Genomic DNA, 24,930 nt, shown 5'->3' with positions numbered 1-24,930 from the left:
TGCCACAACCAAAACACCTCAACAGTCATCGTCTGACCAACAACAATGAGGTGACAAGTCATAGGGGCGGCCCTCTGCAATCCTATTGGGAGTGGCCTGGCCAAATTGTCAGGACACCTGATGCCCTGTGGTCTATATGGGCACCCCACATCAGGGGCAGGGCCAAAGAGTTCATTACCTGACCTAGCCTCTGATGCAGTAAGTGCCTGAGCATGCTCAGTAGCATGAAATACAGTTTCTGAAAAAAAGACTATCCGCTTCAGCATGCTGTCTAGGCACAACACAGGACGTAGACCCGGCACGGAGTGCAAATACCTGTGCAAAGAGGCTTTTCTCAGTCAGTGTGAAGCCCCACAGGTGTTGTGTTGGTGCATTACCTTCAGGGACTCCACGTGGAGGAAGAGTCTGGTCACACTTAGGTTGCTTCTTTATATGTATTTTCGTGACGCCACTGTCGGTATTGCGGTCAGTGGGGACCACCACTGCAGTGTAAGGGGACACCTGGGGCTGATGTTGGGTGCAGTTAGTTTTAGTGGCCTCCCGAGAGTGAGTCAAGCACCAGGGCCCTGTGTAAGTGTGTTGAGCCGCAGGTCGCAGAATGACTCAGGCACAGTCCAAACGAGCATGCGCTGTAGCCCAAAATTAAGACTTTGCCTCAGGAATGACACAGTCAGGCAGATCATACTCAGTTGGCGAAACACTGGAGTTAGGCTGTGGCTGGGGTAAATCGGCACACAGGAAGGAGCAACTGCGGAAACACTTCGCTCAATTGTGAGGGGAGTCATTTTGGAGTTTGGTGAGGAGTACCGTAACGCCAGTGAGCAGCATCCTGTGCCACAGACCAACATTCTTCTGGTTCTGTCTATACTGTTAACTATGATAGCAGCGTAAAGTCTGTATTTATGGCAACTGGACATCACATTACCCGGGTACGGTAGGCTGTGCCCAGACAGTAATGCGTGCACGCAACACTTTGTTTTATTATGAAAACACATATCTGTTCTGTGTAGGACGACTATATAGACAATCACACTTGCTGCCTCTGCACTGTCAAATTGTCACGTACAGTTTAAATCATAGAGGGACAGCAACACATGTTTGCATTGAATGTTGCTTTTCAAGATTTACATGACTGTGTTGCAGAGTTGTGGGGTTTGCATTTACACTGTTATCATCTGCCTTATCTGTGAGGCTTCAGCTAACAAGGGTATTCAGGGTGGGTGATGTGTTTTTTCTATGTTTAGGCAGATAACTGGGAAGCTCTTGTGATGTGCCACTAGTAAGTTGTTAAGTTGTCTTTGCACACACACACACACACACACAAACACACACAAACACAATTACTGCTGCTAGGCAGAGGGCTTAGCAAGCAGTAGGCAACTGAACAGATTGTTCTATTATTTCAATTTAATGCATGGTTCTTATTGTTTGTTTTGGGAAAGTGAAAGAATCATTTATGAACCCAACTGCAAACAGTGCTTTTCATGTCGTGTGGTTTTGCTGCATACTGTGGATCCCACCAAATACAAGACTTAAAATGAAGCATAAGTCACAATGTGAATTTCACTGTGCTACAATGCAGCCTAGCGGGGCTGTGCAACCACCGCCTGCCCCATCACGTGCTTCTGCGTGCTCTTCATCCTCTGTGACTGTGGGGACAGCAGTCACACATGCTTTTTCACGATGAACTTCCACCCCTTTACCCGTAAGTGGGAGTGTGATTGGCCGGTCCTCACTTGTTTTGGAAGTGAAAACAGATGGTATTGTTGAGCTGTCAGACATCGAGAGAACCACCATTGGATGAAGGCAACATTATATCCATGCCTGCACCTTCGTAACAGATTGGCTGGACTACCTGCAGTTAATAATTGCGTTCCACAAATGGAAAGGAGTGTAGAATGCCCATGTGTTGTACCTTGCTTGGCAGCAAAGGAACACTAACTTAGTATTCCAGACAATTTTAGGATGGCAGAAAAAGTGTCAGCTCTTTGGGCAAATTAAATAGCGTGGCAAAAGTGGGCAGGTGGGTACATTGGCCGTGTTCTGTGTGTACCAAGACAGTAAAGGAAGCCTCACTTTCTATCCCTCCTAATGATGAAATGCAGCAAGGAATTCCCTGAGTTTGCTATAAGAATAGCATTGCAAAATGTGCATGAGGGTGTAATGCAGAGGTGCTAGAAATAGCTTGGCACCATTGGGGCACAAATGGAGTACAACAGCCATTTTAAGTATGCCACTAACTTGCAGCATTTTTTGCTATTATTATAGCTTATTAAAAACAGAGCAGGAGGGTGTCATGCAGAGGTGCTAGAAATACCTTGGCACCAGTGGGGCACAAATGGAGTACAACAGCCACTTTTTGGATACCACTAACTGGCAGCATTTTTTACTAGTATTATAGCTTATTAAAAACAGAGCAGGAGGGTGTCATGCAGAGGTGCTAGAAATAGCTTGGCACCATTGGGGCACAAATGGAGTACAACAGCCACTTTTTGGATTCCACTAACTGGCAGCATTTTTTGCTATTACTATAGCTTATTAAAAACAGAGTAGGAGGGTGTCATTCAGAGGTGCTGGAAATAGCTTGGCACCATTGGGGCACAAATGGAGTGCAACAGCCACTTTTTGGATGCCACTAACTTGCAGCATCTTTTTCTTTTATTATTGCTTATTAAAAACAGAGCAGGAGGGTGTCATACAGAGGTGCTAGAAATAGTTTGGCACCAGTGGGGCACAAATGGAGTACAACAGCCAGTTTTTGGATGCCACTAACTGGCAGCATTTTTACTAGTATTATAGCTTATTAAAAACAGAGCAGGAGGGTGTCATGCAGAGGTGCTAGAAATAGCTTGGCACCAGTGGGGCACAAATGGAGTACAACAGCCACTTTTTGGATGCCACTAAGTTTACTCAGTGTTTGCTAGTATAATGGCTTAGTAACAATGAGTTTGAGTGTGCAATGCAGAGGTGCTGCAAATAGCTTTGCACTAGTGGGACACTAATGGAAGTCCAACAGCCACTTTTAGGATGCCACTAAGTTTACTCAGTGTTTGCTAGTATAATGGCTTAGTAACAATTAGTTTGAGTGTGCAATGCAGTGGTGCTGCAAATAGCTTTGCACCAGTGGGACAATAAGTCCAACAGCCACTTTTAGGATGCCACTAAGTTTACTCAGTGTTTGCTAGTATAATGGCTTAGTAACAATGAGCTTGAGTGTGCAAAGGGCAGGAGGGTACAGTGGCAGGGTTGTGGGTCTGGGTAGAGGAAAGGAAGCCTCACTTTCTATCCCTTCTAATGGGGAAATGCAGCGAGGAAGTCCCTGAGCTTAGCTACACAAACGATGTTATCTTCTGTAGCTGTTAAAATCTGTTTCCACGGACCTGACTGTCACCTATGGCTCTGAGCCTGCTGTTATTAGCCTTTACAAGGGCTAATAGAAACTTCTATCCCTATTCTCTATAGCGCTATGTGTAGAGCGTACACATCAGTATCGGAGACAGGAGCTATGCCAGCGGTGACTGACACCCAGACGCAGAAGAGATAATGGCGTCCAGATGGGCAGATACCCGTTTTTATAATGCAGGGACATGTGACATGGACATCCTATCACACATGCCGTTGCTTCTCTGGCTAAAAGTCCACTTTATTGGGGGGAAGCCATAGCGCTTCTCCAGAGCCTTTGTGCTATCAGTAACAAAGAAGCCCCCTATATTTTTGTTAACAAATGATAGACCTGAGTGAAGACTTGTGTTTTTGTGGGTTGCTATATGGTGGCAATTTGGGATACAGAACATTTTGGATCAGTTCACATTTATCCTGTGTTCTCGCTGTGCACTTACATTATGGTTTACATCTATGTCTCTGAAATACCCACTACGGATCCAATCAGTAACAAGGCAGAAAAGTTACTCTGAACGCAATTTGGTCTCTGTTCCTTGGTGTTCTTTTCTAAGGTGCACAAAACTGTTGTTGACCGCACTTTTGTGCACACCTAAAAAGACTTCTAAAAAGATGGACATCACTGGACCACAGGTCAGACCGGAATTCAGAGTGACTCCATCTGCCTCATTACAGTGAATTTTCGGTTGAGTATTTTATCTGAATCACATTTATCAGAGATTTACACATAATTCCAGGTGTAAATGCTCTACGTAGAGCGCAGGATAAATGTGAGCTGCACTTTACTGCAATCTTTGGGAGGCAGAATGTACAACAGTAGTTGAATAATTGGCTTTATTACTATTTTTTACGCCATTCACTTTGCGGTATAAGGGATTAGGTTGCTTTACTTCTCAGGTCAGTGATTACAGAAATACCAGATTTATATAGGTTTTTTTTAGATTTGGCTAATATAAACTGTAAAAACATTTTTTTTTTTTTACAAAATAAAGGTTTTTTTACATCATCATATTTTACAGGTTATAGTTTATATATTGTTTTGCCAACAGAGTCTTGTGAGGGTTTGTTTTTTGTCTGATAGTAACCATTTAGGGCTACATATTTTTTCATTTATCTGATCACTGATATAATGTATTGCAATGCAGCAGCATTACAATACATAATTGCTGTCAGTGCTGCACTGATCGAAGCCTCTGAGATCAAGCAGCAAAATGTAAAATTTTTTTGTAGAAAATACAAAACAAATATATAGATTTAAAGTGGTGGTTCACCCATTTTCATTACTAAACACTTCGATATTATGTTGAGAAACAAGATTTCTCTCAAATACTTGTGTTGCCAATAGTGTCTGTGAGCGGCGCTCTTGTGGTCTGCTCACCCCTTTTGCGTGACCCCCTGGCTCTGTGACTTCTGATGTCTGGTGATGTCACGTCAACTTCCTGTTGACCTGACATCCCCGAGGCCGGCCCCAGTCTCTTTGAGTCACTGAGCTGTGGGCGGCGTTTCACTGCTAATGACAGCCCAGCGTCGCTCCTGCTTGCGGCCCTCTGCAGTGAAGGAGGGAGAAGATAGATGCTGGGCTGTGACACTGGGCTGTGACAAGCGGTGAAATGATGCCCACAGCCCAGTCACTCAGGAAGACTGGGGCCGGCCGCAGTTGATATGCCATCACTGGACATCAGAGGTCATAAAGCCCGAGGGTCATGCGAAGAGAGTGAGTGGACCACAATAGCGGCTCTCAAAGGCACTATTGGTAACACAAAGTATTTGAGAGAAACCTTGTTGCTCAACATAATATCAATTTGGGCAGTAATGAAAAGGGGTGAACCACCCCTTTAATCTAAATCATAAACTACTCATATTATAAAACAGTATAAAATTAGAAAAAAAGTGATATACAAATGTTAAAAAATAAAATGATCACCAGATACCTCACTGATTAGGAGGCTTGCCAGCAAGGGTTCAATTCTTCTACAGTGCTATCACAAGAGAAATAAAGCATAACATGGTATCTACTGAAAAGAATAGTAAAGCTCTGTAATACAAAGATGTGTTAGGCTTTCCAAAGCAAAAGACAAACTTCATAGTCTCTCACAATGCCAACTAACTAAAAAACAAGTTCTATCTTCAAATCTCATTTAAAAATGGATTCTAGCAGCCAGACAACCTTTATAATAAAAACAAAAAGGCCATGGTAATGATATAGTTAAGACCCAATTTAAATTTTACATGGCATTGTAATGTTTAGCCTCTCACTAGGAGCAGCGTAATTATGATCTGGCAGTTATTCTACATTTACGCTTTACATGGTGATTTCATGTACTGTATAATGAATAACAATTATCAACGTGGAGAGATATAAAACAGAATTGTGAAGTTTTCTGTTTGCTCTGGAGGTAAGATGAAACTGGCCGCCAATTCGAAAATATAATGAAAACGGAATTTGCATGCATCAGTGTCAAACATTTGCCAACTTTCCCAGGGGAAATGATTAGAACTGGCAGCCCGATGATCCCATTTCATCTTTGATCTGTGATATTCCCAGGCAACATGGTGAAAATGAATAATTAAATTCTGAATCCTAGCTGGTTCCTGATAAGAAAATAACTGATGAAGTGAACATCAGACTCTTCATAAAATAGGGGATCTGATGATTTGAAAGATTTTTTTTTATTTGGTATTTAGAAACGTTTGTTTGTTTTTTTTGACAGATCCCTCAGCTATGGAGCAATTGGAGTCATTGTTGGCCACGAGTTCACACATGGCTTTGACAGTAATGGTGAATATATTTTCTTATTTCCTGTCTAAGTAAATAAAAAAAATTATGTTTTATCATTTTTGTTTCCAGTTCACAATGCCAATCTTGTTCCAGCTCAATGAAAAAATAATTGCACCTAGAATCTCAGTTTATCCTATCGGGAATAACGTATTTGTGTTTATATAGGCCGAAAGTATGACAAAGATGGAAATTTACACCCATGGTGGACTACAGAGTCAGAAGAAAAATTTAAAGAAAGAACAAAATGTGTTGTGGACCAATACAATGACTACTACTGGAAGTTAGCTGGAATGAATGTGAGTAGCCCAATCTTTTGACATTTAAGTAGGGTTATTTTTTTACAATGACTTAGTATAAATAAGGCAGTTATTCGTGAAAAAAATTATATATATATATATATATATATATATATATATATATATATATATATATATATATATATATATATATATATACACGGTTTATACTGAGCCTGAAGAAAAGACCTGAGAGTCTTGAAAGCTTGCTATTATAACCATCTTTTCAGTTAGCCATTATCTAGTATCTAGTATTATAGTAGTATCAACTACTGAGGACTCTCAGTTCTTTTAAACAAACTTTTTTTTATCTCTACTGGTTAACACGGTACAAAGATATATTTTACCTATATATATATATATATATATATATATACATATATATATATACAGTACAGACCAAACGTTTGGACACAACTTCTCATTCAAAGAGTTTTCTTTATTTTCATGACTCTAAAAACTAGATTCACATTGAAGACTTCAAAACTATGAATGAAAACATGTGGAATGAAATACTTAAAAAAGTGAGAAACAACTGAAAATATGTCTTATATTCTAGGTTTTTCAAAGTAGCCACCTTTTGCTTTAATTACTGCTTTTCACACTCTTGGCATTCTCTTGATGAGCTTCAAGAGGCAGTCACCAGAAATGGTTTTCCAACAGTCTTGAAGGAGTTCCGAGAAATGCTTAGCACTTATTGGCCCTTTTGCCTTCACTCTGTGGTCCAGCTCACCCCAAACCATCTTGATTGGGTTCAGGTCTGGTGACTGTGGAGACCAGGTCAGCTGGCGTAGCACCCCATCACTCTCCTTCTTAGTCAAATAGCCCTTACACAGCCTGGAGGTGTGTTTGGGGTCATTGTCCTGTTGAAAAATAAATGATGGTCTAACTAAACACAAACCGGAAGGAGTAGCATGCCGCTGCAAGATGCTGTGGTAGGCATGCTGGTTTAGTATACCTTAAATTTTGAATAAATCCCCAACAGTGTCACCAGCAAAGCACACCCACACCATCACACCTCCTCCTCCATGCTTCATGGTGGGAACCAGGCATGTAGAGTCCATCCGTTCACCATTTCAACAAAGACATGGTGGTTGGAACCAAAGATCTCAAATTTGGACTCATTAGACCAAAGCACAGATTTCCACTGGTCTAATGTCCATTTCTTGTGTTCTTTAGCTCAAACAAGTCTCTGCTGCTTGTTGCCTTTCCTAGCAGCTATTTTACCATGAAGGCCTGCTGCACAAAGTCTCCTCTTAACAGTTGTTCTAGAGATGAGATGGTGTGTGGCCGAATACTTAGATTCCCGTTCAGGTCATTGGCCCAAGCAGGTACATTTCCGGCTTGCGCTTAATATAATAAAGCTTCTTCTATGTTTACACATAATGACTACTGTGTGTGATGGGATTCTGGATTTACAGTGCCTTGAATAAGTATTCATACCCTGTGAACTTTTTTTTACATATATTCACTTTACCCCCACAAAGTTAAATGTACGTTATTAGGATTTTATGTGATATACCAACATAAAGTAGCAAGTATTTGTGAAATATTAAGGAAATTCCACATGGTTTTCTAAGTATTTTAAAAATATAAATTTGAAAATTGTGATGTGCATTTGTATTCAGCACTTTTAAGTCTGAAACCCCTAAATTAAATCCTGAGTGACCGATTGCCTCCAGAATCATCTAGTTAGTAAATTAAGTCCACTTGTGTGTAATTTATTCTCAGTATAACTACAGCTGTTCAGTGAAGGTATCAGAGGTTTGTTTTAGAACATTAGTGATCAAGCAGTGTCATGAAAACCAAGGAACACACCAGGCAGGTCAGGGATAATTTTATGGAGAAGAGTAAAGTGGGAATAGGTTATTTAAAAAAATTGACTAAGATCTGAACATTTCACGAAGCACTCTTCAATCCATCATGCAAACATGGAAGAGGTATGGGACATCTGCAAACCTATGGAGACATGGCCATCCACCTAAATTGACATACCAAGCAAGGAGATCACTAATTAGAGACACAGCCAAGAGGCCAATGGTCACTCGGGAGGAGCTTCAGATATCCACAGGTAGGAGAATCTGTCCACAAAAGAACTATTAGTTGTACATTCCACAAATCTGGCCTTTATTGAAGAGTATCAAGAAGAAAGCTTTTATGAAATCAAGCCATAAGAAGTTGTGGCACCCCAGTGGTCACGGGAGCCACAGTGGTGTTTTTCTCCTCACTGGGATCAATGCTATGCTTGGAGTCAGCGTGGGGACCTCTCATTGTCAGGAACATCACATACAACATCTCCTATTCCAGGCTAGCAGGGGGAGCTGATAACCTGTTTTGAAGGGAGTCTCTCTGTACATGCTGACCTGAGGGAAGGGTTAGAGTGAACAGGAAGAAAGTTAGGCAGAACAGTGTTGCTGAGGAGAAAGAGCGGTCGCTGTTTGAGAGCTTCTGTGTGAGCTTTCCAGGACCTAGTGCTAGTACAGGACACCGGGGTCCTCTGTTACTGGGTGCTAACGGCCTAGTAGAAAAACCTGGAGGGCAAGAGATACTACATTTCCTGGCCCACCTTATATCCAAGATGCAGCAGCAATATAGAACCTGGGATCGCAGTAATACAAGTGGGTCCCATAACTGGTTCACGCTGCCCGTCACAGGGGACAGTCATCTTCAAGTAAAGAGAGAGAAAGGGACGCTGTGCTGCTTCAGGCCGGAGTGACTCCCACCAAGAGCACATTAAGGAAGGCCTCCAACCTGCCAAGCAAGGAGAGATCCACACTGCTTCTGGGCTGACCGGACCACTTTGAACCTGGACCATAACACCAGACCAGTAAAGGTAAAGAGGAAACTACCAACCTGTGTCCAGTTACTGTCGGCATCCCAGACCTGTACCCCATTGCACCACTACAACCCCCACCATCCTCCTGGGGCCTGCTCCACCTGTGGGGAGGGATCACACCCGAGCTGCACTACCACCAGCTCCAGCAAGGAACCCTGAAGCGGTGGCTACTCTCTGGCCGCATACTACAGGTGGTGTCACAACAAACTTTGCCAATCACCCCGCTTTCCCTTTTTTTTACTGTACGCTTTGGGGCAATGGAACCGGGCAAGGCAACCGGTGACATCGACCCACAATGGCCCGGCACCAAGTAGGTTAACCACCTGCCCTATAGGGCGCTACAAAGCTACATTGGCAGTTTACAAAAATCCATGTAAGGGACACAGCTAGCATGTGGAAGAAGGTTCTCTGGTCAGATGAGACCAAAGCAGAACTCTTTTGGGCAAAATACTATCCCCACCATCATACAAAGTGGTGTCAGCACCATGCTGTGGGCATGCCTTTCTTCAGCAGGGACAGGGAAGCTGGTAAGAGTTGATGGGAAAATGGATGGCGCTAAATATAGGAGGAAAACCTGTTAGAGCCTTCCAGTAGGACAACAATCCTAAACATACAGTCAGAGCTACAATTGAATGGTTTAGATCAAAAGCATATTAATGTGTTTTAAAGGCTCAATCATAATGTAGACTAAATCGCATTAAAAATTTGCAAGTAAGGCAAGAATATTGCTGTTCACAGATGCTCTGCATTGAGTATCACTGAACTACAGCAATTTTGGAAAGAAAAATGAATACAAATTTCAGCCTCCTCATGCCCAAAGCTGGTAGAGACATACTCCAAAAGACTTACAGAAGTACAGCAGAATACAAATGCAAATCGCAAATCACAATTTACAGATTTATGTTTTTAAAATATTTAGAAAACCATGCATCATTTAATGTACACTTCACAAATACCTAGTGTTGGTATATCATATAAAATGCATTTAAATTTGTAGGTGCAACATGAAAAATGTGGATAAGTTCACTGGATATGAATACTTTTTCAAGACACTGTACTAAAAATAGTGATTTATACCAAGATTCAAAGTATAAACTATCTAATTTGCATATTAATGGCCCAAATCAAGTAAAATGGTGACAGAGATAAATTCCTTACAACTCCATATTTAATAATATGAACATGTATTGTTAAAATATTCACGATAGGTATGTAAAAGTATGAATAAAATTAGACATGATAAACACTTTGCTCTATAAACAGAGCAACCTTAATATTTCTAATTACGTTTTTCACTTTCAAATGAATGTGTTTTTGATTACATCATTTTGTGGCACTTACTAAATTATAAGTATTAGAGATTTCGCCTCCATCATGTATTGCTGCAGCCTTTATTACAGACTTCACAGAGCTCATGGTCTTAAACTTTTCATTTCATGGAGGAGCATGTGACCAAATCTGTCCATAAGTCTCCTCTAATTGAAAAACAGCTTTCTTACAAGAGCATCTCAATAAATTAGAATATCATCAAAAAGTTAATTTATTTCAGTAATGCAATACAAAAAGGGAAACACATATATTATATAGAGTCACTACACACAGAGTGATCTATATCAAGTGTTTATTTCTGTTAATGTTGAGGATTATGGCTTACAGTGCTGTGCTGTCTGTGAAAAAGTGCACTTGCATGCAGGAGATCCTTCCTAAAGGAGGGGAACGTATAAGTGTCCCCAACATATTTGGTAAAATGAAGAGAAAGTCAGCAATTCCTATAATCAATCTTAATGCATGGCAATAGTGCAGCTTATTAACATTTGTAAGGACTTATAATTGACAGAATGTTAACCCTTTAAAGGGAATCTGTCATCAGAATTTCACACTGCAAACTATGTATATGTGTATGTGGCACTTTTAACCCCTTAACAACATATGACAGGCTGTCTCCATCATATGTCGCCTACTTGACGTTGATGCAGGCTTGAAAGCCGAGCCCACATCTTTCACAGCAGATGATGGCTGTGATATTCAGCCATCATCTGCCTTTAACAGCTGCAGGAGGAGTGAAGCTTTGTTTGCAGCTGTTAACCTGTTAAATGGCGCTGTGATTCAGTCATAGGGGCATTTAATGCGCAATGGCAAGGAGGTGCGCTGTTATAACCCCTCATCGCTGCTCCTGCAACGCAAGCATGGGATGTTGATATGTAACCATGACAGGCAAGGGTCTGCTGAAGACCCCTGTGTCTTTTATAATGGTATTTCTGTGAAAGACAGCCCATGGATGGCACCTTGAGTTCTGCTATATTTATTAATGATATGGCATGGCTGTACATTGCACAAGCAATCGGGTGATCAAAGGTTCAAGTCCCCTAAGTGTACTAACAAATACAGTGAAAACTAAAAAAAAAAATAAAAAATATGTATATACAAGTTCAAATTATGCCCATTTTACCACATTAAAAATTCTGAAATATAAAAATTCAGATAGTTGGTATGGTTGCATTTGTAAAAGCGCGAACTATCAAAATATAAAATAAATTAATCTGATAGATATACAGCATAATGAGAAAAAAAATAAAATGCAAAAGTTGCAGTTTTTTGTCTGATGCAACAACCGACAACAGGTGATCAAAACATCGTATATACCCCAAAACGATGTCAATGAAAACATCGGATGAGGGTGCAGAAAACAAGCCATCACACAGTCCCAGATTGAAACAATTTAAAACATTGCAGTTCTTGGAAATTGGAAACACAGTCAAAATTATTATTTATTTTTAAATATTTTTTTTCACTACTTAAATAAAGAAAAACTATACGTAACTGGTATCTCTTTATTTGTCATGACCTGGTGAATGCTGTGTATATATACAGTTAGGTCCAGAAATATTTGGACAGTGACACAAGTTTTGTTATTTTAGCTGTTTACAAAAACATGTTCAGAAATACAATTATATATATAATATGGGCTGAAAGTGCACACTCCCAGCTACAATATGAGAGTTTTCACATCCAAATCGGAGAAAGGGTTTAGGAATCATAGCTCTGTAATGCATAGCCTCCTCTTTTTCAAGGGACCAAAAGTAATTGGACAAGGGACTCTAAGGGCTGCAATTAACTCTGAAGGCGTCTCCCTCATTAACCTGTAATCAATAAAGTAGTTAAAAGGTCTGGGGTTGATTACAGGTGTGTGGTTTTGCATTTGGAAGCTGTTGCTGTGACCAGACAACATGCGGTCTAAGGAACTCTCAATTGAGGTGAAGCAGAACATCCTGAGGCTGAAAAAAAAGAAAAAATCCATCAGAGAGATAGCAGACATGCTTGGAGTAGCAAAATCAACAGTCAGGTACATTCTGAGAAAAAAGGAATTGACTGGGGAGCTTGAGAACTCAAAAAGGCCTGGGCGTCCACGGATGACAACAGTGGTGGATGATCGCCGCATACTTTCTTTGGTGAAGAAGAACCCGTTCACAACATCAACTGAAGTCGAGAACACTCTAAGTGAAGTAGGTGTATCTGTCTCTAAGTCAACAGTAAAGAGAAGACTCCATGAAAGTAAATACAAAGGGTTCCCATCTAGATGCAAACCATTCATCAATTCCAAAAATAGACAGGCCAGATTTAAATTTGCTGAAAAACACCTCATGAAGCCAGCTCAGTTCTGGAAAAGTATTCTATGGACAGATGAGACAAAGATCAACCTGTACCAGAATGATGGGAAGAAAAAAGTTTGGAGAAGAAAGGGAACGGCACATGATCCAAGGCACACCACATCCTCTGTAAAACATGGTGGAGGCAACGTGATGGCATGGGCATGCATGGCTTTCAATGGCACTGGGTCACTTGTGTTTATTGATGACATAACAGCAGACAAGAGTAGCCGGATGAATTCTGAAGTGTACCGGGATATACTTTCAGCCCAGATTCAGCCAAATGCCGCAAAGTTGATCGGACGGCGCTTCATAGTACAGATGGACAATGACCCCAAGCATACAGCCAAAGCTACCCAGGAGTTCATGAGTGCAAAAAAGTGGAACATTCTGCAATGGCCAAGTCAATCACCAGATCTTAACCCAATTGAGAATGCATTTCACTTGCTCAAATCCAGACTTAAGACGGAAAGACCCACAAACAAGCAAGACCTGAAGGCTGCGGCTGTAAAGGCCTGGCAAAGCATTAAGAAGGAGGAAACCCAGCGTTTGGTGATGTCCATGGGTTCCAGACTTAAGGCAGTGATTGCCTCCAAAGGATTCGCAACAAAATATTGAAAATAAAAATATTTTGTTTGGGTTTGGTTTATTTGTCCAATTACTTTTGACCTCCTAAAATGTGGAGTGTTTGTAAAGAAATGTGTACAATTCCTACAATTTCTATCAGATATTTTTGTTCAAACCTTCAAATTAAACGTTACAATCTGCACTTGAATTCTGTTGTAGAGATTTCATTTCAAATCCAATGTGGTGGCATGCAGAGCCCAACTCGCGAAAATTGTGTCACTGTCCAAATATTTCTGGACCTAACTGTATATATATATATATATATATATATAATCTAATATATAAAGCTGAATGTGTGTGTGTGTGTGTGTGTGTGTGTGTGCGTGTGTATGTTCGGGATTGGCATCTGAACCGTCGCAGCTACAGCCACAAAATTTTGCACACTCACACGTCTGGACCCCGAGAGCGTCATAGGCTTTGTTGTGAGATGAAATTTTAACCCCGCGGAAAGAGACAGACGAGGAAAGAGACAGACGGGGAAAGAGATAGACGGGGAAAGAGACAGACGGGGAAAGAGACAGACGGAGAAAGAGACAGACGGAGAAAGAGACAGACGGGGAAAGAGACAGACAGGGAAAGAGACAGACGGGGAAAGAGACAGACGGGGAAAGAGGCAGACCTGTAAAGAGACAGACCTGGAAAGAGACACCAGAAAAGAGACAGACGGGGAAAAAGACAGACCTGGAAAGAGACAGACCTGGAAAGAGACAGACGGAGCACATTACTTGGCCAATTTAGGTAAATGTGTGTGGAATATCTGTGGTGTTGAAATATATGTTGTGAAATGCTTCTATTAGCTTAGTTTTTGCCTTTCAATAATTACATTTCTATCTATTTGTTTTGTGTTTTTTGAGTGCACAATACATTTTTGTTAATACATTCTATTTTGTTAACAGCAGTTATTAACCCGGGCGAAGCCGGGTAGTACAGCTAGTATATATATATATATATATATATATGTATATATATATATATATATATATATATATACATATATATATATATATAATTGCAGAATTCTAGTTTTTTTTTACTATTATGAAACACTTTTTTTTTCTGCTTTCCAGTACATTACATGATAAAATGGATGGTGTCATTCAAAAGTTCAACTTGTCCTGCAAAACTCAAGCTCTCAGGTGGCTATGTCAATAGATAGATAAAAGAGTTCTGGCTTTTGGAATAAGGCTAAAAAAAAATAAGAGCACGAAGATGAAAAATCACCTGGTGTTTAAGGGGTTAAAGTCAAGCTCAGCAATACTTTACAAGGCCAGTGTGTTCCTCAAGTACTGAAACCAGCATTTGAATTGATAAGCTAATGTCTATGGTAGAACTGAAGCCTTCGTAACTCCAGCTGTTTTCACGGCCTAAAGCCACCTCCACCTGCTCATCTGATTGCTCCTTTGCCTGAAATCACATAGCATAGATGCTGTCAGTCAAGCAGGAAGAGGCGGGGCTGGGTGGTGAATAGAGCTGCAGTGACAAAGACTTAAGCTCTATAGCCTCAAATGCTTATCTAATCCAATCCTAATTTCATGTTAACTGAGGAACAGACTGCACATGAAAAGGTATTGCTGGACTTGTCTTTGAAAGAGCTAGATATGCATATAATGTGATGTGGGGATGATATCCTGCAGACAGAATCACATTGAGGACCATGGAAAGTTTGTGCTTTTGTTTTTTCCTCGTCTTTTTCCAAAAGTCATAACTTTTTATTTATCATAAGAATGTCAGAAATTGACTAAAACGTTTAAATGGTTAACGCCTAGACGTCAGCTCCAGCCATCGCTGCTAAAGACTCATGTCGGCTTTGTATTATAGCAGGCAGAGGCCCGTGTGGAGTAAGCTCAGCTCTTGACCCCCCTCATCCATGTGGACCCCTTCCCAGTGCATTAATTCACAGTTGTATGCTGCCCCTGTCAAAAGACTCAGAGCGGCTCACAACATATAAATGCAAAGTACAAAGTTTATTCCCTATCTGTATAGTTTTTTTTTTTTGGAGTGTGGGAGGAAACCGGAGTACCTGGAGGAAACCCACGCAAACACAGAGAGAACATACAAACTCCTTGCAGATGTTGTCCTTGGTGGGAATTGAACCCAGGACCTCAGTGTTGCAAGGCTGCAGTGCTAACCACGGAGTCATATATTAGTTTTATATGATTGTATGTTTGTGATCATGTACTATTATTCTTTTAGGTAAAAGGAACTAAGACTTTGGCAGAAAACATTGCAGACAATGGAGGGATGAGAGAAGCCTTTCGGGTAAGAAAATTTATACTCTATGAAAAAAATATCCCAAAGATGGCAAAAAAATAGATTTCTTTATACAGTAGTGTGTGATTACTGAAATAAACCAGTGCTCTGCTCACTTTCAGATAATTTCCCTTGGCAAATGCAAAAAGGAGCATCTTAAAAGGGATAGAAAGCTCTCAGTATTAGGCCTTGGTTTCATTTGCACATGGCTTGTTATACAAGAGCAACGGAAGTTATATGCTAATGACCCTCCGCTGCGAGCATCAGCCGAGGTTCATGTGACTGTGATCTGATCTTGCGATCGGGTCACAGCTGTGGAGAATAGGGAGGGAACACATTTTCTCCATCTCCTCCCTGACCTTTCTCTGTGCATATTGCACTGTGGTCGGATGACATGCGAGTGCAGTGCAATGTTTCATACGCACCCATAGACTTGTATGGTGGTGTGTGAGCTGAGACTCTCTGCCAAACGCAGCATGCTGTGATTCATTTCTCATGCCGATACGGCATGAGAAATCAATCGCAGATGGACACTGCCCCATAGTTTTGCACTGGTGCAAGTGCAATCCAATGTTTTATAGGAATGCACTCATCCGTGCAAAATGCAAGTCGAACCGAGCCCTTACATGTATTATTTGCACAGTGCATGCAAAGGGTGGATTGAGGTGTAAATGTATAAGGTACAGATTATTCCAAAACGTAATATAACAGAGGGGGTGTCATTTTGGTAGTTTATTCTGCTCACTCCACTAATATGCAGGCATAGTCTGTGGTATTGAGAACCTATAGTATGTAGAATATCTTGAAAACATACATTTGAGAGACCATGGTGAAAGAATAAGCACCCTATGCTACATGATCTCTTTAGGTCCATTTTACGTAAAAATAAAAAATCACTTGGAATTTCTCTTTAAGAGTTTTTACCCCTAGAACACAAACATTTTTACATTTGCAGAAGAAATTCTAAATAAGTTATCTCAAGGATTAACAGTAATTTGAAGTATTATGAATTCTTTAAGATTATGATTTTAATAAGATAAATTCAAGGAAAATATTGTGTGTTACAGGATAATATAAAAAGCAATTACTTTTTTATTTTATGGCAGGCATACAGAAAATGGATTCAAGAAGAAAGAGGTGGAAAAGAGGAATTGCTACTTCCAGGCTTAGATCTTAACCACAACCAATTGTTTTTCTTGAGCTATTCTCATGTAAGTCAATGATAAATTCTTACTAATTTGGTACCTCACATAACTAATGAGAATCAATGACAATTCAGAGTGGTTTCTTAAATCCTCATTGACAAACTAGTCTATCAGTTTATCAAATATTTTAATTTTTCTGAAGTTTAATATTTTCCATATCAATATCTTATATCTTAGGTAAGGTGCAATACGTTTCGCCCTGAAGCTGCAAGAGAAGTAGTCATGAATGGCGTACATAGCCCACCTCAGTTCCGGTAAGACTTTGTGATCTCTGTGCAGTGTATTTGCATTTATGCTTGACACTATTCTTCTCCACGTGAATAATTGAAAGGATATTTAGAGATTCAGAAAGCATACTTTTCAATCAGAAAAAATATCTCAGCTATTTGTATCCCTGCACAAAAGCTATTTAGAAGAAAAGCTGCTGGTGCCTACTTTTTGGACTTGAAATGTATGACATAATCACACCATCTTCCTCAATCTGAATTTGTCAGTAAGCATTTCTATAGTCTGTATTCAGATAAATGGGACAGTAGCAGAATTACCTAATATGTTTATGGTGGTTGAATATATCTTTACAGCTCACAGTCTGGGAGCTTGTGGAAGGTGAGCATCTTTCACAAGGTGTTTGTGCTGTGTGGCAACCATTGTTGGGTTGGTTTTGTGTCTGTGGGTCATTGTGGCCTGGAGTCATGGTGACTCAGCCTTGCAGCTTGGGTGTTGTGAGACACCAGGTCACCCGCCCTGCTGATGCACTGTCGCTGTGGCAGTGATTGGTGCATGAAGCCGCACTTTAACAACTGACGACATACTGGTACATCCTAAATCATCAAGGGGTAATCACCTTCGGCTGCTGTGGGCAGCCAGTGGTGATTCCTGCTCGTCAGTTGATTTGAACAACTATGTGTGCCTTGCAGGCACGGGTGGATCCGTAATCCACCCGCACCTGTTAACCCCTAAAATTGCACTGTCAAACAGTGACAGCGCAATTTAAATCCCTGCGGCAATAAATGTGCACTTACCCACCTCCATCGGTGGTGCCGTCACGTGATCACGGAGAGCCAATGGTTGCCATGGAAGCAGAGGATCATGACTCAATTCTGAATTTTTTTTAACCCTTATAGAAAAAAAAGTGAACCTATACATGTTTAGTGTCTACAAACTCATACCAACCTGAGGCATCACACCGACTCATCAGTTTTACCTTATAGTGAACACGATGAATAAAATATCCCACAAAACAATCATGCAATTGCAGTTTTTGGCAAGTTTTCCACACTTGGATTTTTTTTTTGCCATTTTCCAGTACATTATATGGTAAAACTTATAATTTCAGTTAAAAGTACAACTTATACTGTAAAAAACAAGTCCTCATATGGCAAGATTGACTGAAAAATAAAAAAGTTATGGCTCTCAGAAGAAGGGGAGCAAAAAACAAAAAATGGAAAATTACCCGGGGTGAAGGGGTTAAGGCTCAACAAAGTTAAGGACCTACTGAGAGCTTCGCCATGATGTGGCAGTGGGCTTCATACATTCTGTTCAGAATGTTAAACTAAGAACCTCACGTTCAGGCGCATAGATTTTTGTCTCGCAACTTTAGATCAATTTATGATTTTTGGATTTGCGGTCCATGTTTTTTTCTACTGCTATGGAATATGTTTACAGGCTATTCTCTGCAACTTCTTTACATAAACATATTTCATAAATAGGTGACACGTATTTTGCTACCATACAGAATATAGCAAGAAAGCCTGAGAACAAGCCTTAGAGACCTTTTCCTGTTTTGTGCCACTCAGCAATGCAGTACTAATTACTTTTCTATCTGATTTGAATTTTGTAAGAAATATGGCTAGTGAGATACAGGTAAAACAAATGTAGACACAGAAACAATAAATTACATGAACTAAAAGTCTTCATTCTTATTTCCCGCAGGGTAATTGGTGCAATGAGTAATTTTGAAGAATTTCGTAAAGCTTTCAACTGTCCAGAGAACACATTAATGAATCGTGGAAATAATTCATGCCGAGTGTGGTAGACATGAAGAATCATTTTATGTAATAAAAGGACTGCTGTTTGAGCTGCTGTATAAATTGTTTTATGGTATTTCATTTTTGGAACCAAAGAAGATAATCCACTTTATCGTCTTAGAGCTATTTGGAAAAAAAATGTTATGAGGATTAAACATCCATGCTGTGTTAGAAATACTCATGGATATATCTCACATGCTAAGATAGCATAGCCAAGTGTATGCTGTCCTTGTGTACTGTAACAACGAAGTGGACTTTAATTTAAAGGACAAAAGTCGAGCAGTCTTTGAAAAACTAAAAATCAAAAGGTTAAATCATGATTTTTCCAAAAAGTGATATTTTCTTTAATTATTATTATTTTGTCAATTTAAAATAACTTGGTAAATTACATAACACATTCCAAGATGTTCTGTAATTTTGCATATTGAGTTGATATAACTGACCACTCAATGGCCTACAGTATAATCTTACTTGCCAAAATTGGTGTTAGTAGAATAGGGATTTTTAACATTTCCAAACTGTAGATATTCATACTTTTGGTAAGGGTTTATATACACCCAATCTTCTTTATGCTTGGGGCAGCCACTATATTTTCAAGAATTATATCTGAAAAATCAAGACAGTCCTTGAAAAGTTAGGACTGATGGCAGTTATGTACAGTTTCTTATTCACAGCTCTCAGGGAATGGAGAGAGAAGATTTTATGTTACAATTAGTGATGAGTGAGCACTAAAGTGCTCGAGTGCCCATTACTCGAACAGAGCGGGTCTGACTCTCGGATGGGCTCAATTCGAGTAATGTGTATAATGGAAGTGTATGGGCATCTCTAGCATTTTTCAGCAGACCCCCCTAGGGCTGGGGAGGTTGGAAATCATTGAAATAATACAAACAGAGCTCAAGTTTAATGGGAGCAGCATGGGGAAATCACCTGTACACATTTCTAACTCCAAGGTCACTGCTGGGAAGTGAAAAATTAAATAATTAAAAAAAAAAAAAAGGTGGGGTATCCCCATTTTTGATCACCAGCCAAGATAAAACAGACATCTTCACCCCAGGTTTACCCGATTGCCCTGATGTGGAGGCAATCAATGTAATATTTTTGGGGGTTAATGTCAGCCATGAATTGTCATATGGCATCAAGCCCAGGGGTTAGTAATGGAGAGGGGTCTATCAGACACCCCTGTCACTAACCCAGTATGTGTAAAGTTAAAAACACATACAGGAAAAAATCTTTAGTTGAATAAAGATGTTTATTTGAATAAAAATTCCTTTTTTTTACTAATTTATTTATTTATTTTTTTAAAAAAGCTATGAAGATCTGACATAATCCATGGTGTAGTAGTAGTCCCAACGACGGGTCTGGCACTGAGCCAGAGTGATCTAGGGAGCCTCGTTATGAGAACGAGCCTCTATAGGTTGGAGTGTGGATTCGGGAGACGTCGTGCAACTTCTACACCATGGATTACATCTGATCTTCATTACGTTTTTTTTTAATACATTGGTGAATCAGGCATGTTGTGTTTTTTTAACTTTACACTTAGTGGGTTAGTAATTAGAGTGTCTGATAGACCCCTATCTATTAATAACCCCTGATCTTGATGCCAGCTGACAATTTACAGCTAACATCAACCCCAGCAAAATATTACCCCGATTGTAAAGCACCAGAATTGGAACAGCTAATGGATGCTCCAATTCTGAGGTGGCTACGGGCTGCTATATTTAGGCTGGGAAAAGGATAAACAACCATGGACCTTTCCAGCCTGATAATTACAGCCTGCAGCTGCCTGCTTTACCTTGGCTGGTTATCAAAAATAGGGGGGACCCCACGCCATTTGTTTTCCCAATTATTATTTGTTTATTACTAAACCAGGCTACAAAAATCATTCCTTAAAGGGAATGTGTCAGCAGGTTTTTGCTATATAATCTGAGAAAAGTATGCTGTAGCGGGTTAAAAAACAAAAATAAACTATGCTTTTTTAATCAGGCTGTGTGCTATTTTTTATTTTATCTAAAGGATTTATCACCTAGTGATTATCACTGTTGCACTACAATGTTACACATAGGGCAGTCTGTCACGCCCCTTCCTGTGATTGACACCTCACTGTCAATGTACGATCTGTATTGAGAGCCTGGTGTGGGTGAAAAAGGTCTCTCAGCTCTGCTATATGGCTAAAACTAAAAATTCTAATTCTGTCAGAATGTCTGCACCCAGTAATCTAAGTGATACATTGCTGGATTCAGGGTCTCTTTGCCTACATCATGCTGCTTTCAGTTCAGTTAGCAAAAACCTGCTGACAGATTCCCTTTAATAGGCACTATGCAATGCTTCATTTAACCAATGGCACTGCAAGTAAGCTTAACACTTGCTGTCAGGTCACACCTGATCATTGGGGCACCTTTGGTCATTTTGTTTTTCTGAGACCGATTTACAATAACCTCTTCACGTAGAATTATTGGTTATACTAACTTCAGCTAATTGTTATATTGGTCAGGTAAATCCTGGAGCAGACTCACACAGAAAACTGCACCTGGGCAACAGCAGTATATGGGCCCTTTTCAGGCTTTATGCATCTGCAAAAGAATTTGTTGATTTAGAAGTGGTACAGGGCCCCATTATCTCATGGGACCCTGTCTGGCTTCAGCGCTTTCACTAATAGTATGTTAGTCCCTGGTTATATCCATAGCATGTGAGGGGTTTGAAACTGAGTATATTATAAAAAAATAACTAAAAGAACTGAGAGTCCCCAGTGGTTGATACCTTTTAATGGCTAACTGAAAAGATGGTAATAATAGCAATCTTTCGAGACTACTCAGGTCTCTTCATCAGGCTCAGTATAACACAAAATCAGAAGAGTCCCATATTTATACACAACAGGACATAGAATAGAGCAGTAAATAAGACAAGTTACGTGATGCAGAACTATCAGTATGGGAAGAGGACAAGCAGTTGTGGCAATAAATATTGGAGCAGTTCATAGATAAGGAGTGTGAAAATTGTATTGTCCTCTGATTGAGGTGTGGTCCAGAGTTGTGATTCCCCAAATCTTCTGAGGATCATATTCAGAAGTGTCTTTAGTTCCATAATATAATACAGCAGAAGGGGAAATCAGGTTTATGCCACCTAATACTCCAATGCGATGTTAATTATTCCTTTATAGTTGAACAGGTCAACGCGTTTCAGAGACATTGTTTCCTTCATCAGGACATGAAAGGAACAGCATCATGTCCTGATTAAGGAGATGGATGTCTCTGAAACACGTCGACCTGTACAAGTATAAAGGAATAATTTATTAACATCGCATTGGAGTATTAGGTGGCATAAACCTGATTTCCCCTTCTACTGTATTATAGGGTTTACACCTCGGGGCTGCAGCTGATACCGCCATTACATGTGCTTCATAGGGGTTGGACTCTCACAACCTGAATAGGTGGGTGTATTTTAACCCTTGCAGGATTTAATTTCTCTACCGGGTAAGACTCTATTGTGCTTCCTTTTATCACAGTATTCTGATTTAGCTTCATAATGATGCGGTACATTCTAGTATGCTCCATTTTGAAACTGAGCCTGATGAAGAGACTTGAGTAGTCTCGAAAGCTTGCTATTTATTACCATCTTTTCAGTTAGCCATTAAAAGGTATCAACCACTGAGGACTCAGTCTTTTTAAACAATTTTGCTTTCTATCTATTGACTAACACGGTACAAAAATATATTTTACCTGAGTACGTTATAAAGAAGACATCCTTAAATGGTTATGTATTTTAGTGTTTCTTCTTGGTCGGCCACTCCTTGACACCAGAGGGAGATAACTTATACCCCAAATCAGGTTGCACGGACAAAAGGCTGTATAGGTTTCCAGAACAACAATTTTGAACCTTATTGAAATTCTGAAAATGTTGGTGTATACTATAGAACAAAGTTGTATTGTACAGTCAGTACTCAGTTATATTAGTTCCAGTATGCAAAAACAAAACACAAAGCTTTATGAAGATTGCATGGATCAGGGCAATAAAATATTACATGTTGCTTAGGTACTAATATGTGAAAAGAAGAAATACACCTCAATAAAATATAAACACACCTTATAATTACCTGGTTTATCTTTTCTTACTTCTTTTTGGTCTTGGTTGATATTGTTTATTTCATTTTTTTAATTTGTTTTGACCATTTAGGTCTTAACAACAAATTATATTTTCCTATTTGCATATCTAGTTATTATCACAATGTGCTTATTGAGAAATTTTGAGAATTTCTTGCAATTTTTCTTTTTTATTCCTTTTTATTTCTCTTAAATTTGTCAAGGAAAATGAAAAACAAACTACATCTAGAATCAAAGTGTTATGTTGCATAAAAAGGTTATTCAGATTTTGTCAAGGTTACTCCTTTTGTAGATATAATTTATTCCCATGTTTACTCATCGCCACCTGGTGGTCGCAATAGGCAAAAAAATGTGTTTGGTGCAGATCAACAAGTATAACATAGTGGACATGACTGAATGTAAAAAATATAATAATTACTTTCTACCTGCATATTATATCTATGTCCACAGGAAGCAGTGCTGAAAGGCAAAAAATAATGGATGCCAACCCACAAAGCCAAGAGCATACTATGCTGCTTCTCAAAGCATTATGTAGCTTGACTAAAGTTCTCCAAAATTTAAATGCAATGTTGTTGATTATGATAATCACTTTTATTAGTGTTTTTCTTGCATCACACTAGTTCTAGTTGAAATACACCAAATCAGTGTTAACTGTGGGATATCTGGATATATGTTTACAAGCTTCAGGCAGTCCAGTGCGGCGTGAGCCCATACAGCACCCCATGTATCATGGGATATAACACAATGTTTTTGGGAGGACATGCGATGCACAATTGTAGATGCAAGGAGACAGAGGGAATGTTTTCCCCTGGTTTATGGCACTATGTATTGCAATGGAGGATACTATGTAATAAGGGACTATGGTATACATTCTAAGAGAGTATGCTATATAATAAGGAAGGGTGCAATACATAAAAAGAGAGGATGCTATGTAGTAAGGGCAGTAGCGTAGCAGCTGGAGGGTGTGTGGTGGGCAGGGGGGGCAAACGCATTGGGTTCCTGACTTGGAGGAGCCTCACTGGAGAGACTGCCGCAATTAACTGTATTAGGGTGTGCAGCTAAAGGGAATCTGTTAGTAGGTTTGTCTATGTAATATGAGGACATCATAAGTTAAGGGTTAAAACACAGAATTCATTGATGTGTCTTTTATCACACTGTGTGCTGTTGTTTACTTATTATGAAGGTTTTATCACTAGTTGATTATCACTGCAGGATTACAGTGCACACAAGTGGGACTAGTGTGCTCTTGGTATTAAAACCCATGAGCTTGTTAGCTCTTCATTCATAGGCAACAGCTCTACCATTGAGCCACTGCCTGTACTGAGAGGTATAGGAGGATTTGGTATACATAACCTGTATTGCAAGCAGAGCACCCAGAAGCAGATTATTTAGCTACATAACGATATATACACTGGAGATCAAACTTAGAGAACAATGTATGATCACTTGCTTTGTTCAGAAGTAATGTAATCTACATTGATCAACATTTATTATGTAAACAAAATTCCAGAAAACCATGCTCAAGAAAATCCCGGGGGTCCCAAGTGTCTGAGGACCACACGGGTGGCACAAACTCATGATTACGCATAAACAAGGAGAACAAACGAGTTTCTAAAGTGCAAAGTGTACATATTTATTCACAATGGTGGTGACACGACTTGTAAGTATTAGTAAAAATATGAAACCTGGACCACACCAGGAATTGCATCCATGTCAACAATAAGTCACAGCTATTGGAACAATCAACTGCATGTATACATTCAGGTT

At 39.7% G+C, this 24,930-nt stretch overlaps 1 protein-coding gene across 1 annotated transcript in view; it reads left to right on the top strand.

The window, feature by feature from the left end:
• Nucleotides 1-23,152, top strand: part of PHEX (phosphate regulating endopeptidase X-linked) — a 323,898-nt gene extending 300,746 nt beyond the window's left edge. The window contains exons 17-22 of the mRNA XM_075335407.1: nt 6,111-6,178; nt 6,344-6,474; nt 15,778-15,843; nt 16,941-17,045; nt 17,217-17,293; nt 18,972-23,152. Of these exons, the coding sequence (XP_075191522.1) occupies nt 6,111-6,178; nt 6,344-6,474; nt 15,778-15,843; nt 16,941-17,045; nt 17,217-17,293; nt 18,972-19,074 (550 nt within the window). The 3' untranslated portion in view covers nt 19,075-23,152. The remainder of the gene's footprint in view (nt 1-6,110; nt 6,179-6,343; nt 6,475-15,777; nt 15,844-16,940; nt 17,046-17,216; nt 17,294-18,971) is intronic.
• The last annotated feature ends 1,778 nt before the right edge of the window (nt 23,153-24,930 follow it).

This window comes from Anomaloglossus baeobatrachus, chromosome 2, assembly GCF_048569485.1.
Source record: "Anomaloglossus baeobatrachus isolate aAnoBae1 chromosome 2, aAnoBae1.hap1, whole genome shotgun sequence".
NCBI lineage: Eukaryota > Metazoa > Chordata > Amphibia > Anura > Aromobatidae > Anomaloglossus > Anomaloglossus baeobatrachus.
Note: the sequence above shows the minus strand (reverse complement) of the source record. Positions and strands in the feature narration are given on the sequence as shown.